Here is a 19936-nt window from a genome sequence, read left to right as displayed (position 1 = left end):
CGTCTGTATTGTTGGGTCTGGTGTGTATCATCTTCCTCTTGACAACAGTGCCAAAACCACAAGTAACTGGTTGACTGACCATGGTATTACTGTGTTGAGTGGCCAGACAACTCTCCTGAACTGAACCCAATAGAGAAACTATGGACTATTGTCAAGAGGAAGATGATACACACCAGACCCAACAATACAGACGAGCTGAAGGCCACATCAAAGCAACCTGGGCTTCCATAACACCTCAGCAGTGCCACAGACTGATTGCATCCATGCCACACTGCATTTAGGCAATAATGTGTGCAAAAGGGGCCCAAACCAAGTACTTAGCACATATGCATGATTATACTTTCTAGAGGGCCGACATTTCTGTATTTAAAATCCTTTTTTTATTGATTTTATGTAATATTCTAATTTTCTGAGATTTTGAATTTGGGGTTTTCATAAGCTGTAAGCCATAATGATCACAATTATAACAAATAAAGGCTTGACATATCTCACTTTGAATGTAATGAGTCTATATAATATATTAGTTTCACCATTTAGGTTGAATTACTGAAATAAATGAACTTTTGCACGATATTCTAATTTTTCGAGTTTCACCTGTACACACTGTGCCAGCAGAGGGTAGTCATGCACTTACAGAAGCCTCGATCACCATGCATCTGCTGCAGACAACTTCAGCAGTGGACTCTGAAGAGAAGAGCAGTAGTAGTTACTTTGAATGAGCATAATGACGCTTCACAGTCCCATCCCAAAACCATGAAAGATCGTGTAGGAAAGAAAATTGTATCTTGAAGTTTAGTATTCTGTTTAAAAGCCCAAACCATTAGAGCTAACACTAAAATCCAAATGAAATCCTTTCAATAGTTCACAACGACCATGTTCTGTTGGTAAAGAAGACAGTGTCAAAAACACGACACGTTAAGTGAGAACATATTTCAGGGGCATTAATTTAATATGTTGAAGGTTTTAAAATCACAGTAGTCTTTTAAAGCTAGTTTTAGCATTTTGGGTGCTCGTCGCTATCTGGACTAGAAACAACTACCCTACAACTTCAGTTCCTACTTCTAACATTTATGCTGCAAATTGCACCAAAATACCAAAATATAAACAAACGTTTCAGGTTGCCTAACGCTACCATTACACAATACATTGTAGCTTACAAGCTAAACAAAATAGTCTATCACAATTCTGACTCGCTTGAATGTAGGCCTGTTCAATATTTCATTCATTCACTATTTAACGAAATATTGAACAATATTCTATAAACACAATAAAATATGTTAATTGTAGCCTAATGAACACAAAGCTATGGGAATGAATGGGTCCCTTTAATTTGTGAAAGGGCCAATGCTATTGTCAGATGCCCATGAACAAAATACAGACACACACAACCAACTGGCGGCCTAAAAATGAATAGCAAATACATCTGGTTGTAGCCTACAATTTGGCCTACTCAATTTGAAAGAAATAGTAAGAAGTTGATCTGTTTGGTAACACTTTACAATAAGGTACACAACATTGTAGTACCTACTACATAGCTATGTGTTACCTTCTACATTTTATTTTTGTGGTATCTACTACATAGGTTTTTTTTGTGTGCTACCTAGCACATACGTCTACATAGGTAGCTCAAAAAAAGCATGTTAGGTAGCACAAACAAAACGTGTGTTAGGTAGCACAAAAAAAACACGCGTTTGGTAGCACAAAAACGTATGTTAGGTAACACAAAAAAAAACCTATGTAGTAGGTAACACTAAAAAAACCTATGTAGTAAGTAACACATTTCTATGTAGTGGGTACTACAATTTTGTGTACCTCATTTTAAAGTGTTACCGTTTGCATAGTTTTGCTGAAGGAAGACATCTCATGGAGTAAACATGGATCATCTCATCTGGCAATGTGAAACTATAAAACAGTTATGACTGGACCGTGTCATTTATATGAAACTGCAGTGGCTTTGAATGGATGGATTGTCGCCTATAATGCTTGAAAAAGAGATTTTAATCTCAAAGAATTCTACTTGGTTAGATAAAGGATATTGATTGGTTGAATGTGCCTTAATCATTTTGCAGCAGCGCTGTGAGTGATTTCACAAACAATATCCTATCAGACAGACAGCTGTCCTTCAAATGTCATGTAAGACCTGCAAAAAGGGATAGCCCATATGCACTGCCTAATGCTTCCCATTGTAGTCTGAACTTGGTAGGCTTAAGACATCCCAAGGGAAGGGAGGTGACCCACAGTACTACCAGCCAATGTAGGGACAGGGTCTCAGGATAATGGTGTAATTATGTTAATGACCTTCAAGCCATTTCATAAAAGGTTGCTGTGTTCACCAAAAAACAAATTACGTATGACCTCTGGTATTAAGAAACATCATATGGCACATACAACAGCATGGTTTACATGTAAACAACATGTACATTCATGTAAATCAAGACTTTCCACTTCTTATATCTGGGGATTTCCACCCCATACACAAGGTCTCTTTTGAAACCTAACTTACTTTATTAGCATTTGTTTTTACTAACCCTCTTGTCTTAATTATAGATATAGACATAACACTCAAAGTCCTATTCAGTATGCCTGGGTGGTTAAACACATGAATATTTTACTTAAAATGTGCCAAAAGTCCAGTCCAAGGGGTCAAACATAGGGCCAATAAAGTGCCCTCATCTATTCAGTCCGGAACTCAACCATGAAGTCTTGAACTCCATAAGTTACTAACACTGCAAATCTTAGAATCGTCTAAAACAAATAGAATAGATTTTGTATTTTCAAATTGACTTGCTGTATTTATAATTTTGACTTTTTAAAATATCTGAAATATCCCCCTGATTTACAAAGTACAGATTAATAGCCTGATGTTATCCAATTTGGTAAACCTGCAGTGTAAATTGTATAAACCATAAACCATAAACTAAATAACATTTGGGTTTCTGATTAAAAAATAAACGGGTGACTTTCATAGTCATCTGCTTAAATTATGACAGAGTGAACAGAAGGTCTAACAATAAAAGAAACTACAGCATAAAGACTGCTGTAATTCTGTCATTTACACCATGGGGAATCTTTAATAGCGTCGAAGGAACCTAATCTTTTCTAGGTGGTGTTCGTTCCTCCCTTTAAAGACCTACAAGTGAATTGTGTTAAACTCTCTGTGGCCTAGTTAGACACAGCTTTTCCACATTACTTTCAAACCCATCCCGACTTTTATCAGGCTCACTCCGAGGCCAGGGCTTGGTGAGAAGTGAACGGTTCCCCTACAGTTTCCTAATGGGCTCTCTCCCAGCTTTAGCAGCTGCCACAGGCTGAATGTAGACCACAGATTTCATGAGAATTGGGTGCAAAGGGAGGAGATACCAGGCTCTCTGGACACAGTTCGAAATGAAATCTATCGACACGGTGAAGTCCAGTTATCCCTGTTCTAATAATCTCAGTTAACATCACTTTGACACAAGAACACACTTTAGCAGTAAGCACCAAGATGTAGCAATCAGTGAGAAATCACAGGAATGACGTCTAGTCCTGGTAATTGTCAGAAAACAATGCTAATGTGAAGAGCACTGACAGTTAAAGAGCAGGATAAGCCTTTTCTGACTTTTCTGCGGAGAGACGATCCATCATCTATCTTATCAAAATGTTGAAACAGTGGAATGGGTTCAGTTTGTATACCGCTCAAATATAACCTTTTGTGTTATCAAACTTTGTCTCATTCCCAGTTGTAAATAATCAGAATGTTGGTCGTAATATTTAACTGATTGACATTTTAATGCTAGCATGCAGACTACATAGCAATGGGATAATAGGATCTAAAAATTCGTAATAACCTTCAACTATTTTGATAATCAATGAATCCTTTTAGTCATGTTTTCAGCAACAATCCCAAATATTTGCTGATTAAAGTTTTCTCAAATGTGAAGATGTGATGACCTTAGTTGTAGGCCTACATGATAGTACAACTAAGGGACTATTGGTAGGACAACACAATCGGAATCTGTTATCTGCATCACTTTTGGCTATAACAGCCTTTCAGTTCTGCATCTTTCAGTGGTTGCATTTATTATTTGAATTTCTGTATGAAGATGCTATTATATTTCATCCACTTTTAAACAGCCTCATGTCCTATGTAAAATCAAAATGTTAGGACAACTGGACGTATAAACAATGTGTTATGTACACATATGGTGGCCTTCTTGGAAAAAAAGAGGTAATTTGATCCCAAGCAATTCTTGCCTGGTAAAATAAAGGTAAAAAATAAAAAATGGATTTAAATATCAAAATAAATGTGTTCTGCAGTCAGCGTCAGTCTGATAATGTCCTGAAAACATAGCTATCAACTCCTAACCATGGACTCAGTTTAACAAAATGTAGCCTATGTTAGTGCATAGGAGCGAGTGTGCATATATCAGCACAAGAAGTCTTAAACCATCTATGAGAAGAAAAGTGGTGAAGAAGGGAGGGGGCTGTGGGAGGAGTCTCAGATTGACTTTCACATCCATTCAGCCTTTTTCTGCAGCAGCATTGAACTTGCAGATAAAGGGAGGGAGAGAGAGAGAGAGAGAGAGAGAGGAGGGGAAAAAAAGGGGGCAGACTGAGCAGTGTTGTGCAGAGAAGGGTCTCCTTGCTGTAATCGCCTTCGCTGCCATATAGCTGCTCCTCCAGGCTTGATTAATCAAATGTACATGAAACGTATTTTTTCCCCTCTTGAAGAGCACTGGTGAAGAGGAGTGGTCAGGCACAGCAGGATCAGTATGCACTCTTCTTCTTCTTAGCTCGACGTCGCCTTGGACGCAGCGCAGCGGCAAACCTCGCAGAGCCCCAAGTGCGTTTGATCTCCGAAGTTGTGTGTGTCCAGTGGGCGATGATACGCATCTGATTGTTGCTCAACTATCTGGAGAGAGACTGCGCACGGCGGGCAGAAACGCTGCATTGTGGCAACCGATAAGTGGATTCCTGCCGGAGGATTGCACAATCCGCTCTGCCCCAAAATGTCATCTCAGGCGAAAGTCAAGAAGGACAAAGAGATTATTGCTGAATATGAGACCCAAGTGAAAGGTTAGTAACGCGCAGGCCTGGCCGTATTTATTATTCTGTGTGTGAAGGCACTATTGCGTAACTTAACCTCAAAGCTTCACAGGGCTCTTTGGTGTGCAGTGCTGTAGCCTCTATAGCAGGGGTGTCAAACTCATTTTGGTTCGAGGGCCACATACAGCCTATCTGATCTCAAGTGGGCCGGACCAGTAAAATAATGGCAAAATAACATACATATGTCAACTCCAAATCTCTAGCTTTGTTTTTCAGTAATATGCTTTATCACTCAGCCCATTTGTAACCTACATTATCACGGATCACAAGGGATCTCTGTACCCCCCAGGAAATGTCTTAGTAAAGGTTGCTGCTGGCCATGGGAATAGGAGGTGCGGCGCAGAGCGCCGCAGCAAAAATTTTGGGGGTATTTTGCTCAAAGATGCCAATACGCACTAATGAAATAAACAACTGTTTATTTGAATACACAAATACAACAGGCACTGACCTTACAGTTGTCCAATTTTGTTTACTATATGTACAGGGACACATTTTGTGCAAACATGCAGACAGTACACAATAAGATTTAATAAAAGTGCAACTTCTACTGTTTTGATTTATTTTTAAATACAGAGGTTATTGGTTGTTTTGGAATTTGTTTTTCCCATAAACATCAAAATAAAGCAGCATGGAAAATTAGGAAATAAATCTTGTAGGCCTACACTAGCATGCTCCTGCTCGTTTTGCGCGCGCAGAGCCGCAGACACATCGCGCTTGCTAGTACATTAATTGTTCAGCACTAAAAATAAAAGTAGTTTTTTTTTTTTTTTTGGTTTTTACTTTGCCATAAAGCACTGGAGGAAACATTAATAGCGGTGAAGCAAGATTGCCATTTACCATTTCCCACGTTGCTAAAATGTGCTTTTTTTATTTTGGCTGCCCCCTAGCGGCTGGAGTGAGCATTTTGGTTATTTCTTTAAAAATTCATATCTCCTCACAGGAATGGGCTAGAGACTTACTTTTTTTTTTGAAATGCTCATAAATGTGTGCTCTACAAGTCGCGGGCCGGATTAAATCATCTCGCGGGCCGGATCCGGCCCGCGGGCCGTATGTTTGACACCACTGCTCTATAGGCTGCAACACAATGTATAGTTACAGATGACAGTAATTTATTTATTTTAACGTATGGCTTTGTAAAATATCTCATGGATTCATTCATGTTCTTTTTAAGTCAACCGTTATCTCTGAGCATTTGGGATTAGGCAATTACTTGAATCAGTAATTGAGATATAGCCTACTACACCTTGTCGCAAACCGGTTCCTATGCACAGAAGATGACTGTGTGTGCTCCATAACATGCTAGCCCTGCATGTGTGACCAATGCAAGCTACTGGAGCTTGAAGATTTCTTTCAAAGTGCTGCTGGCATTTGTGTCAGACTGTCCTTAATGCTGCACAGTGCACACCCAACACGGGAATGCACCAAATCACCTTGGACAATCTTTCCAATAGACTGGAGGTCATTCACAGCAGGTCCTATACAGGATACCTGGAGACATCTGGTTACAAATTACAACTTCATCCCACAAAAAGAAAGATTCAAAATCACATTCATTGATTTTTGCGTGATCTAATAGTTTTCAAAAGACAAAATGGGGAGTGATTAGTTTCCTAACACTCCAGGACCAAGCGTAGTATCTGAGGGAGAGGTACAGCAAACACACAGCAAACAGTTCAGAAAGTCCATAAATAATGGATACCGTCTGTATGAATTATGTACCGTGAAAGCATTTTACTGTCTGCCGCCAAATATGTGACTGAATCAACCACCCATAGAGAGAAGAGTGCATGGGTTCAGACAGTGCAGGATGTATATGGGTGGGTTGTCTTCTCAGCTTTTTAGCGTCAACCTCAAGACGTGTGAGCATTAACACTTTTGTGCATCGTTGTTGTGGTTTAACTCAGTGTGTTATGTGTCAGTTTTTATTCACATAGACATACAAAGTATAGGCTTTTTCCTAGAATATCTTATATATGAATACTAGTGTGGACAACTAGATATTTTTTTTTGACACCGGCCAACCAAAGGTATCCTTCCATTAGTAGTCAGATGATGCAATAACAGAAGAGATCAGCCCTTTTGGTTCAAAACTACCTAACGGGATTGCAGTGCTCTTAGAACCCAAACAACATAGTTGACTTGTGCAGAGAAAATAGAACTCCAAACCTCCATTGTGAACGGACAATGCAAGAAGGTGGTGGTCAAGGTGGTTCTCGTTCCAGTTGCCGACCATACTCTAGCAGACTTAATGTATGTATATGGCACACTGTACATGTACATGATTTGCTACAAATGGCAATGACAATCATGCAGGAACCATTTACTGTACGACAACCAGACAATTTTGGTTTGGTTAAAGGAATAGTTTAAACTGAAGAGTTTCACTTTCTTGCCAATAGTTAATGTCAAATTCAAATGTTTGATGTTTGATGTTTGTTTATTTATTAGGGACAGTGCATATTCATGAACAGCTGTAACATTTACAGCTGTAAAAATGCCAGATTTTAGCAAAAATGCTAGATTTAAATGTGTCCATAGTAGAATGAATACACTTATTTCAAAGTGTTTTACAGGTCGTTGAGTAAAACAAATAGAAAGATAAATGAGATCAACTCCACCCATATAAAGTGCAAGATATAACATGTTAATGAGTGAGTTTAAGAGGTGCTGTATAGGCACGTTTTTTTTCTTCAACTTTTTGACAGAGCCAAGCTAGCCGTTTCCCACTGTTCCCAGTGTTTATGCTAAGCTAATATAACTGTCAACTCTTATTAGCTACACATTTTACCGTGTGCATGATGTGGCCAGAGACAAGAATTTCATGTTAGTTTTATATTGCACCCAAATGCACATGAATACAAACAAGAAACAAAACACCATATGTTTGGCTCTTTAAATCTCATTAGTGTCTCTAGCGCGCACACACACACACACACACACACACACACACACACACACACACACACACACACACACACACACACACACACACACACACACACACACACACTAGTTGAATATAAATCAATGAATGCATTTTGTAACTGGTGAAACAGGGATACCAGTGAAGCCAATACTGGAATTGATTAAGCATTTAGCAGATCTATGCATGTGTGAACGTATTTCACCAAGTCAAATTTTCCATTCATTGAATTGATTTAGGCCTGACGTCTGTTAAACATTCCTCGAGCGGAAATTTCAGAAGCTCATCAGCATTTGTCTGGAATGAAGAGCATGATTAGCATTGCAGACAAAGGTGTGGTTTACTTTCTCTCTGTCCTGCTGTCATTCTCTTTGTCTGTTTATTTGTTTGACTTCTTCACTCTCCCTCTCTCTGGTCCCCACGCGAGCTTTGCGTCTGTGAGGAAGCCATCGCAGCTCTTGTGTCTCTCATCTCAGTTTCAGGAAAAGCTTTTAAGCTGACATCTTAAGCTCATTTGCAAACTGGGCTTAGATCGGTTCGGAGCTGTGGAGGGCTTTACTCAGACACTGACACTGGACTCTAATAATGCTGAGTCGCTGACTGCACAGCAGTTCAATCAACGACTCTAAACCTAATGCACTTTGCTGTATTTCTTCAGCTTGCCACATCTCCCTCACATCTCCTCTCACATCAGAACAGTCATTTCAGGTGTACGGCTGTGTGTTTTTAGCTCGGGGCTTTACAGATCTGGGTGTGTATTTCCCAATATTGTCAAATGCCCTACCTGATTTACTGGTGACTGAATAGTCACTCATGGACAAGTGACTATTACTCTGTACCATAACATGAGTAATCACTGTGTTATTACCAGCAGTTAAAATCATGTTTCTTTTCTTTGTGACAAATACATCATGTGTCTTCCTTAATGCAGGTATCAGTCTAACAGTTGAACCCTTTTCTTTCTAAAGGGTGTAGTTGACCTGCCTGAGTCTGTCTCTAGGCTTCCCGCTGACCCTTAAACCAAAACACGCTGAAATGAGTCTGTAACCTTTATCATCCATCCCACTATACTATACCAGCCTTAGGCCACATTATTTTTAATGCCACTCGATCTGTTTGGAGCCTGGCCTCTTTACTCTTGGGGCACACATTTCTTTAGTAGGGGTACATTGTTAACAGTCCATTGGAAGATTTGTTGTTGCTTAGGCAACATGTGTTGATGTGGGATTTGAGCAACATCGAGTTAGCAATTGCTTGGATATCTCTTCCTAAAACAAGCTAAAAACGCCTGTGATATTTGTAACATTTATACCAGTGTGTTACATTGTTGCTTTAGAGATTTAATTTGCTTATGTGTATGTAAGGATTGGTAACCATCCAACATATACGGCATCCAGACTGCCAACATATTCACTGCAGAGATTCAACATACATTCCACGAGAAGCAGAAAGACACACCCCACTGTGTGTGTGTGTATTCATCATAAAGAAAGAATGCTAAGACTGCTACTGTCTTCAAATGTCAGTGCAACAACTTTGTTACCCCGTGTCATGCATGACACACAGTCGCTGTGTTGACAGATACAGTACCACAGTTAAGAAATGCAAGAAGTTGGAATTCTGCCCACTCTGTGCTGGATCTTCCTGTCCTGTGGTCAGATTAATAGCAATGTCTTTAACTTGTTAGAGATATGTGTACGACGAGAGAGGGGAAGAAGAACGAACCCAAGCAAACTACACCGAAAAAGCGTATCATAGTCATTACTGCGTTCAGAGGACAAGTGTTCACAGAACGCAGCCTTGATTTGTACCAAATTATATCAACGTGTCAGTCTGGTTTAGGCCACATGTGACTAGCCACGCATGGCTAACTGCAGACACACAACCCTGGAGACTGCTACTGGCTATTGCGATAGCAGCGCTAGGCTAATTTGAGCAGGGCTGCAGCGGTGACAAGGGCTCCCCCACCAAGTGATATTTGGTGCTCTGTGTTGCGGCCGCCCCGGATCTGGCAACCTTGATAGTTTCCACTCATGTAGCCACTACAAACATACTGTGTTTGAACTTGGCCGGTGGACACGGTTTGTTGTTTTGAATCTGCAGCGTGAAAAAAAGAAGAGGTCACGGCCTGATCACAGCTGAGCTCAGGAGGGTACTTTCCCTTTCTAAGGCATTAGCGTACACACAGTAATAACACATGAGTAAACAATGCGGGCCATGTGAATGATGTTCCTGTTGAAGGGGATTCTGCATTCTTACTTACTATACAACATGATCATTAAGTCATAATATTGTGCGCCACAATCCAATGCTCAATCACAACCAGATTGGTGACGGCAAAGAGACATTTTTATTCTTAATTTTCCTCTGTTTCAAGCTCCTGGAGGCAATTCATTTATGCTCCAAATGCTTGTTAAAGTTGCCAAAACATACCAGACTGTTAGCAATGGGGGTTTGGAGGAAAATAGACATCACAAATAGCTAAATTCCTATCAGTGAAATCTTGTAAAAGCCTTCGAAGATGGAACATATCACGTCTTATGGCAACATGGTAGAGAACCTTGTGTAGCATATGACTGGCATTTCTGTCAGACGGACATCTTTAATCTTGTGTCATCAATAAGAGGACAGAGAAGATCCTGCATTTTGCTTCTGAGGCTTGTTATATTATTCACTTGAACTCCTTTGCCAGCCTCCTTTCTAATTCTACATTACTTTGGAAACGCTTGAATCATTCATCGAATGTAGTGCACTATTGCTCAGTCCCACGGTTTAAGATCTAAAAATAACCCGCTCACAGGAGAGCAAATGCAAATATCATGAGTTGATTTGGTGTCTCGCTGATAAAAAACTCTGCAGTTATGACGATGTGCTTATTATACTTTCAGCTCATTCTTTTACTCCGTCACCGTGTGATTGAAAATGATTAAAGTCACACGGGCCAGCCGATCGTGTTGTTCAGCTGTCTATTTGAGCACTAGAGTACATCATGGTGACATTTCTTTCTATTTTTGAATATGATCGCTGCCTCATTCATCAGCACAGGCGGCTTACTGAGGAGTTCAAATCAGAGAAAGTTTCCCTTGTACTTGGCCATTATGCTAAACAGACTGACTGCTGCGAATGTCAGAACGGGGGAACTGGCCTGCTCTCTTTTGAGATGCCTCTAGAGCTCTAGAGTCATGTTACCAGGCAACTGGGCAACTATGGGGACCGAGAGGGGTGCATTTCCAAACAGCAAGGGACTACATGATATTTACTCTGTATGTCTTGTTCATGCGCTTTCATTCACATTTTCGCTCACAAACTCACAGACGATGGGGGAGGCAATTTGGAACTGAAATTCTTTATTCTAGATACAGAAACAGCATTTAGTAGTGAACAAAAGGGTTCTTTTCTTCTGCTGGGCCATCTTTTCCATTTATACATTTTTACAGGCATTCTATCTGTGTACAGCAATCATGTGCATGGTTAAAACAGTCAGTCATAATGGATTCCTCAGCCAGCTCAATGCTGCTCAACTGCTTTGTATTGTCTCCAAGAGAGACAAGCTTTGTACATTCACTCTGTGTGTGTGAGGGTGTGTATGATCCACAGAGGAGAGCTCTCCAGTATTTTAATCAGCCTGTTGTATCTGCACTAACTGCTCTAGCTCTATGTGAAAACACTGTCATAATGTTTGGGATTTTGAAAAGGCTTTGCAGTAATTGCTGTCATGGTGATATGATCTTATGCTGTAATTGCTATAAAAGTTCAAGTCCAAAATTTAATTTAAAAACTGAACTCAATTAGTTAATGCTGTTTATGTTGTTGCACATATGAACGGTATGGTCTCATATATGGATCAGTTTATTGCTTCCAGCGTCAGATTGATTCTTTTATTTCAAGATTTGAATGCACATTTGCAACATGGTGATACACGGGATTCCAGAAAATATCCTTCTAGGGATGCCAAACGAATCACTCCGCCCCAGGCTCTAATATACTTAATGGTTTGTCTGCAGCCACAGATTCAACAGCCACTTATAGCCACTGAATTTATGGCAGCCTTGCAATAAACAGCATATGGATGACATAAAATGTAATTTGTATTCCTTTTTAGTGTTAATGTAAGACAGTAAAAGCCATGTTATAACTTCAGTGGACGTTTTTATCACCTGTAATCCCGGAGGTGTGTAGGAGCAGGCAACTACCAATATGAGCTGCCCCGCAGGAAGTCTGTGCATACTCATTCCTGGCTATATTTCAAAAACATGGATGAATCAACTATATCAGTAACACCTTGTTTAGCATAGGGTAAATGTAATCATTGTTAAGTTTACCTAACACTAGGAAAACATTGTGAACCTCAACATATAGTGTTCCAAGTGTGCTACACACAGGAAATACATTATTTTCCCAAAGTAAAATATTGATCACAATGATTTGTTATGAAGTATATAGCAGTAAACATTTGAAACTATAGAATTTTCAATATTTTTTAAATACCACATCAACCATATTTTTCAAAATGTAGACCAAAATATATTTCCCCCTCATTCTCAGACTAATCATAGGAGCAGCGGGTTTCCAGACCTCAGAAAAACCGCAGTAATCTTGAAATTGTAAGAATGCCTGCATTTTTTTTTCAAGAGACAAACTTCTCTGAAGGCTCGCTCAGCACAATGCATTTTGAGAAGCTGACCTATTTTATATTTTCCGTGCTGTCTGCTGCAATCATCAGGCCTGCATCTCATACGCATGTTTGCTACCCCAGCATTTAGACACCCCCACACCCCCTCCCTCACTCCCTCCCAGCACACACACACACACACACACACACACACACACACACACACACACACACACACACACACACACACACACACACACACACACACACACACACACACACACACACACACACACACACGTACACCCCCACACCACACGACTAATGAACTTTGACATCTAGTTTTATCCAATTATGATGACTTAAGTATTGTATTAGTGCTTGTGGGCTAACATCTCCTAATACGTATTTGTATTTTATGTATTATTCTACATCCTGTGCTGTGCTCAGTCTACTTAAAAAATGACCTAAAAAACCGACCTGTTTGGAAGGCATAAGTGAGGCCCAGCCATCATGCACTCACCCTGTATATCTGTATTTCATCAGAAGTTGCTCTCTCTCTCTCTTTCTCTCTCTCTCTTTGCTATGCAGAGATCCGTAACCAGTTGGTGGAGCAGTTCCGTTGTCTGGAGCAGCAGTCTGAGTCGCGGCTGCAGCTGCTTCAGGACCTGCAGGACTTCTTCCGTCGAAAGGCCGAGCTCCAGCTGGAGTACTCCAGAGGCCTGGACAAGCTGGCCGAGCGCTACTCCGCCAAGATACGCACCTCCCGAGAGCATCAGCACTTCAAGTGAGTGTCTCTCGCCCACTGTCTGTCTGTCTGCTTTAAGAACAGGAACATGTGTATATAACTAATGTGATAAATAACTGCTGCTGCTACATATTTCCCACTTATCATTGAGGTAGATGAAAAAAAGAAAGATGAAGACAAGAGGACAGATAAGTAGCAAATAAGGAGTGGAGGGAAAGTAGAAGAATGAATGGCCTGAAATGAAGCCAGGGCCAAGGAAAGCCTGTGGCCTCAGGCTGCTGGGTGTTTTTTTTCTCCCAACTAGGTCAGACTCCACTCCCCCCAACCTAAACCCCCTCTGTCTTTTGTATCTCGCTATCATTTCATTTCCATTCATCTCCACACAGCTACCCAAATACACATATGTACTCAATGGACACAAAAAATACATATGAGAGTCCCAGTTAGTTAATTAGTCTGAAGAAAGAAAAAAATAGATGTTGGCTTCTTCCCTCAGACTGGCTTAAACTGTCTTAAATGTTTGTGTAAAGGGAGAACTGTGGTCATGAAAAACAAAAATACCCTGCAGCACGTTTGAGGAATATCTGCTTCGATTGCTAACTGCAGCCTTCAGCTCCTTGTGACTTTTAGATCCTTTTATAACCGTATACGCTGCTTGTGTTCATGTGGGGATGTTTTGATACTGTGGCACTAAATGAAAGGAAGGATCCGAAATTGCGGTCATTTAACATCTTGAGTGTAAAAATGTGCCCTTCACATTGTAAATGGACCAATTAAGGCTGCATAATGTATGCTGCTCCTGATGTTGAGTTAATATCACTTTGTCAAATTAAAATCTTTTTTAATGTACTCTTTTTAAATACCAAGAGTATAGCTGTAGTTTTGAATTATGAGAAAAATTAGGAGACTGTATTATTGATTCGTAGGCAGTTGCACACCCTTCCATGTGACCCGGCTGTGTCAGTCATGCGTGACAAAAGCGTTGGTTTATTCAGGAGAGTTCTCTCTGACTCTCTTTCAGTCTCTCCGGCCAATTGGACGTAAAGCGTAATCGTGGTGGAGAGCTCCCGTCACTGGGACATTGACAAATGGAGCGTCCCCTCCAAGGGAGACCCCAGACAGTGACTGGCATTGCATGACTTCTCTCTGCGCCCCGGCTGTCCCAGATTCTCGCCCGTCACATGAAATGGTCATCATTATGTCTCTCTGTCAAAGGCTAGATTCATACACGCACTACACTACAATGAGCCGAATAAGTCTCTAAGCATTGATAATCCCATACGGTCTTCTGTTCTTGATCTTTTTTTTCCCAGAGCTGGCTCTACACTCTATGGCACGCGTTTATTAATTTAATCCTTTTTTTATTTACAGCAAAAAGCAGCGAGCTGTTCCTGACTTTTTTATCCGTGATCCTCAGATTTTAAGATTTTAATTTCTGGTGTCAGATCTAATAACGTGGCTGGCAGGAGATTAGATGGTCAAGGAACATCTTCAGAGACTTTTTTTTTAATATCGTGGACTATAAGAGAACATGATTACCCTTTTGAAAAGACAATTTATATCCAATATGCAACAGTAATTACAACAACACCGTCAGCACATCTACATGAGGAAAGCCTTCGGTGATCGCGCATGGATTTTTTTTCCTTTTGCTGTACATCCAGGTTTTTTTCTAAGCTGTAAAATCAACACTTGAACCTTTATAAGAATTGTTCTGAGCTCCTGCGCCAGTGTCCGGGTGCGACACCAGTTCGTAAACGCTTCCATACTGAGAAACACATAGAGAGTTTTGTGGAGCTGATATGCACTATCGAGTTTGTGTCCACTCGTTTGGCGATGGCTTGAATGAAACCAAAATTAATTTACACAAAAAAGTTACACACTATAACAGCTTTAATAGATGCATGGTTTCGTAAAGTCAGTTGACTGTATAGTTCAGCTTTTTGGTGCATTCTACTTTATGAGGCAAATACCTTGTAGTGAAATGGGTATTCTTGAACTTTTTGTAAGCTGTAGGGTAGGAAACCTCCTCCTGTCATCTTCCATGAACTGCTCAGCATCAACTCCTCTACAGTATGTCCTGAATCCTACTGTCTACTTATCCGTATTCAAGAGCAGCCAAAAGCAAAACAGTTACAGTCAGGTTTCTGGCTTCATGTACAGGATCAAACACCTGCTGTGCTTGAAAGGAGGGCCTATGGGGATAGCTTATTCATGTTTTTTTATGAAAGGGTTGGATGATGAAAGAAAAATAAGCAGAAAAGAAGAAGCCCCAGCACTCTGGATCACCTTTACAGTCACGAGTTCATTTCTCTTTTAACTTGCCGTAGACAGAACTTTTTCTGTTCTGGTACTAGTACTACTTTTGCAACATCAGTCATCCAGACATGAGGATGGAGTCATGAACTAAACCGTAATAACGTCAGCGCTAACTAAGCATGAGAGGCCTAAGAAGAGTTATTTAAAATAAAATAAAATGAACAACACTAAACATGTCACTTACAGGGCTAGTTAAGATCTCATCTGGACTGTTTTAACTTCTGAAAAGTTAAACATTTATCGTGTAGTTAAAAATATGCGCAAACCCAACAGAATGCTCCTCTTTAAGACGGAAACTAGTATAAGCTTGAAGATTAGAGTGAGCTCACCGAAACAGGAAATTAAAGCACAACTCCATCGCTGCCTTCAAAGATAGAACTGATTAAAGTTTGGAAGGAGAGATAATGGACAACAAGTCAGGGAATACTCAATATGATCTTCAAAATGGAGATTAAAGTCAAAAATGAACTGCTGCATTTCTGACTCCTAGGCTACGATCTGAGATGCTACTGTGGCTTAGTTTTCCATCAGAAGACTTGCAGAGTCGGAAAAAATAACTTGGAATTTGTAATCATCCATTAGACATTATTTAAGTATTTTTTTCAATGCAAAGAAACTATTTGTTGTAGTAGTTTTAGAGAATCTAATTATTAATAATCATGGCAGCTTTGCTCTACAATCTTCAACAGTGTATTAGTCGTTATATAGCTGTTGACTACGTGTGTGATACTAAAAGCTTTGGTGGGTGCAAATCAGCTATCAGGATTATTTTGAACTGTTAAAATCGTTCATTTTAACATCCCACTTGTTATTGAACCAGTCATTAAAGGAGAAATAAAAAGTTGGATTTGGATGGTATCCCAGCATAGGTGAGCTATTAGTTTTTTACATACAGCTTTTGATGTAAGCATGCTGCGTATAAGAAGTGGCCTAATGTGATAAAGCATATTTTAAATTGTAGTCTGCAATTCTTAGAAGTCGGGAAAAACAGTTAAATGCTCTCTGAAGACAAAAGACGATAAAAACTCTTCGGTGTGAGGATAATTGAGCTCACATGCTCCCCCGAGCTTGTAGGCAAGTGCAGTCAGCTGTGTGTGTGTGTGTGTGTGTGTGTGTGTGTGTGTGTGTGTGTGTGATTGTGTGTGTGTTTGTGTGCTTGTGTGCGTGCATGCACGCACACAAGCAGCCTTTTGACCTCTAATATGTTAAGCCCCAGAACTGGTACCAATAGGTCCACTGTAAAATATTTGTGTGGTCTGAGAGACAAGTCTTCTACCTCCCCCAACCGTTTTAATTTCAAACCACGTGGTGCCTACCAAGTGTTTTAGTGGTACATATAGACTGAATATTGCAGAATTTGGTCTTGAAATGAGTCTTTTTCCTTGGCCTTTTCAGAAAGGACCAGAATCTCTTGTCTGCGGTGAACTGCTGGTATTTGGTCTTGGATCAGACCAGACGAGAGAGCAGAGACCATGCCACTCTCAGCGACATCTACAACAACAACGTCATTGTTCGTCTGGCGCACGTGGGCGAGGATGTCATCAGACTTTTCAAAAAGGTCAGACTCTGGAATTGAAAGGATGAGGGCATGACACGTAAACCCTGACCGTTACCAACGCACACAGTCACTGAGAACACAGAAACCTATCTGCTCTGATCTCATGACTGATGTCCACAGCTGGGGGACCTGACGCCACACACAAAAAAAATATGTAAAAATGTGTTTAACTGCATTCAGGACACACACACACACACACGCACACACACACACACACACACACACACACACACACACACACACACACACACACACACACACACACACACACACACACACACACACACACACTGGGTTCATTCCATTCGCATAGTCAAATTAAATTTCAGATAATGGCCATTATTTTGCTGCACAGTAGACTATTTACATCATCGCCGAGGTCATACCTACCTACAATAGCACTACTTTAGCCTTACAGTACAGCCTGGCTAATGTTAAGAGTATCAAGTGTCAACGGTTACACTTAACTTTACTTCTGGTTTTTAACTTCCCCCATTCATCCTGTTTATTTTAATTCTTAAAATAATGCTAAGTTTGCTCCCTATTAGAGATTTTTATTTTATTTTCATGTTCTTCACACCTCATCACTTTTCGCCCCTACTCCCAATGAATTGTATTATAGTATTATCTGGTGCAGAGTAAAGTCAGCTATTCAACGCCTGCTGACATCCCTGACATACAAAATATAACTAGCACACAGCCACAAGGCTTTCAATAGTAGGAAGGACATTCTATTAAATAGTTATTAATCTCACATTTTTGTATACCGTTTGTATTTTTTTTAAATGTACCATTATTCTCACCTTTGAAACGTACCTGTGTTTCTCCATTTTATAGAGCAAAGACATCGGCGTGCAGATGCATGAGGAGTTGGTGAAAGTCACCAATGAGCTCTACACAGTGAGTCCAACAAATATCTTAGCCCCTTTCCTTGCCTGACCTTTCTTTGTCTATTATAATACCAGCCCGCCTGTTCTACCTTTCCCCTATGTTAGCTGCCCGGCTCATCAATCCTAAGACAGATCTTTTATTTTTATTTTTTTTTTGCCTGAACCTTCCACCTGTGAAGCAGCTGGCCTGACATTGCACACTGTAGATATGCCTTATCAGCAGTGCACCCTCTAACAGGTCATTTCTTCTTTCTCCTGAGGTTGTGAAGGGAGAAAAATGTGCATTCCTTCTCCCACCATGAATCAGTTAAAAAAAAAAAAGTGGTGGGTGTTCTTGCCCCTGACTGTGCTTCAAGCAGACTCAGCGGTCTGTGCTGCAGAGGTGCATTGTGCTCACAGCAAACTTGAGCTGCTGTAATATTTTCGGCTAATGTTACATTTAAACACAGGTCCTCCGTCTGTGCATTGGTAACAGTTGTCACAACTTCTATTGTTGCCTTATTTGTGTTGTACATACAGAACGCTCAAAGACCCCATGTGGAAACACATCATGCGTGCACACATGAGATGAAACATGGACTGTGTGGTGGTAGAGTGGAAAATCAAAAACAGCTGTGTTCCCTGCTGATGCGTGCCTCTTATATTCATCTGATGAAAATTAGCTGATGCAGTGATGTTGTATGTGGGACACGCAGTGCCATTACTTTATATAGAATTGATTCCCAGAAAAAGTTAAGAAAAAACATGTCTCAACTGCACTTACTGTATTTTAAGGTACCCATGAGTGTATGCTCACATTATGCTTAATTTATCATTCTACTTCATTTGTTATTGATGTGTGAAAATCCACCTTTGGCAACTTGCAGCACACTTTATCATCTGCAATAGGTGTAGAATGTTTGGTGAATACTTATGGTAATCAATCAAAGAAAATGTGAAAACAACTTTCGGCAATGCTAGGTCTCTTTGTTAAGACACATTTATCATGGCACTGTTTAATTGATTGCTGCAAAGTTAAGCAGTTCTTCATGATGCTTTCAAGCGGAGTATTTGTAGGTCTGATTCCCTTCCAAAAGAGCAGGGAGTGAAGTCAAACAGAAAGCTGCTCGGGGCTGCTATGGTCTTTTGAGTTTTGCAAATGACTGTGTGTGAAGGTGTGTGTTTGTTTCCATTAATAGTTTAAAAAAAAAGAAAAAATGGGGTACAATTTCAGTGATTATTTACGACTACTTGCACTCATTCCAAAGGCATGTTTTCGGACAAGTGAATGTGCAGCGAATCACGAAAAAGTGTTTGAAGCATGATATAAGCCGCACGAGAAATACTTTCACATGTAACATTATACTGCACTTTACTGCTTTACTGATATTGATTTTTCCTCTCTCTCTCGGATTCATGCATTATTAAATGCCTGTCTGCAGCTCCCACACACAGCAGAAAGGGCTTGCAGTATTCCTAGAAAATGTATATAGCTTCAAGCTAAATTTGTTTAATGAGTTTATATAATCAGTCACGAAGTTAAATGAAAAATGAGGTGGAGATTTGTCTTTGTCCACCTGCTGGTCCCTACTATCGACCGGCTGCCTGTAAATCTTGTAGTTTCTCGGGGTAGCAGGAAACGTTGCTCTTTATCACTCTCAATCCTCCTGCCTCCCCTACTGATCGATCTCGCTGTCCTTTGCACGTCCGCTTCAGCCAGGGTTGCTAGGAAACCAGAACTTGAGGGCGAGTGATGAAGGAGCAGATGTTGATTAATTGTGTTGTTACTTGATTCAGAGTTACGTCCGCTGAAAACGTTGAC

The 19936-nt window shown here is 40.3% G+C and overlaps 1 protein-coding gene across 2 annotated transcripts in view; it reads left to right on the top strand.

The window, feature by feature from the left end:
- The first annotated feature begins 4558 nt into the window (after positions 1-4558).
- The window catches only part of LOC307249900 (SLIT-ROBO Rho GTPase-activating protein 3-like), a 31620-nt gene continuing 16242 nt past the window's right edge, over positions 4559-19936 (top strand). For both annotated transcript variants that reach the window (XM_080026796.1, XM_080026795.1), the window contains exons 1-4: positions 4559-5055; positions 13212-13407; positions 17083-17245; positions 18083-18145. In XM_080026796.1, the coding sequence (XP_079882922.1) occupies positions 4989-5055; positions 13212-13407; positions 17083-17245; positions 18083-18145 (489 nt within the window). In that variant the 5' untranslated portion in view covers positions 4559-4988. The remainder of the gene's footprint in view (positions 5056-13211; positions 13408-17082; positions 17246-18082; positions 18146-19936) is intronic.

The sequence above is a fragment of the Ammodytes marinus genome, assembly GCF_949987685.1.
Source record: "Ammodytes marinus genome assembly, chromosome: 4".
Classification (NCBI taxonomy): Eukaryota; Metazoa; Chordata; class Actinopteri; order Uranoscopiformes; family Ammodytidae; genus Ammodytes; species Ammodytes marinus.
The sequence above is the reverse complement of the archived record's forward strand: the minus strand, read 5'-3'. Positions and strand labels throughout refer to the sequence as shown.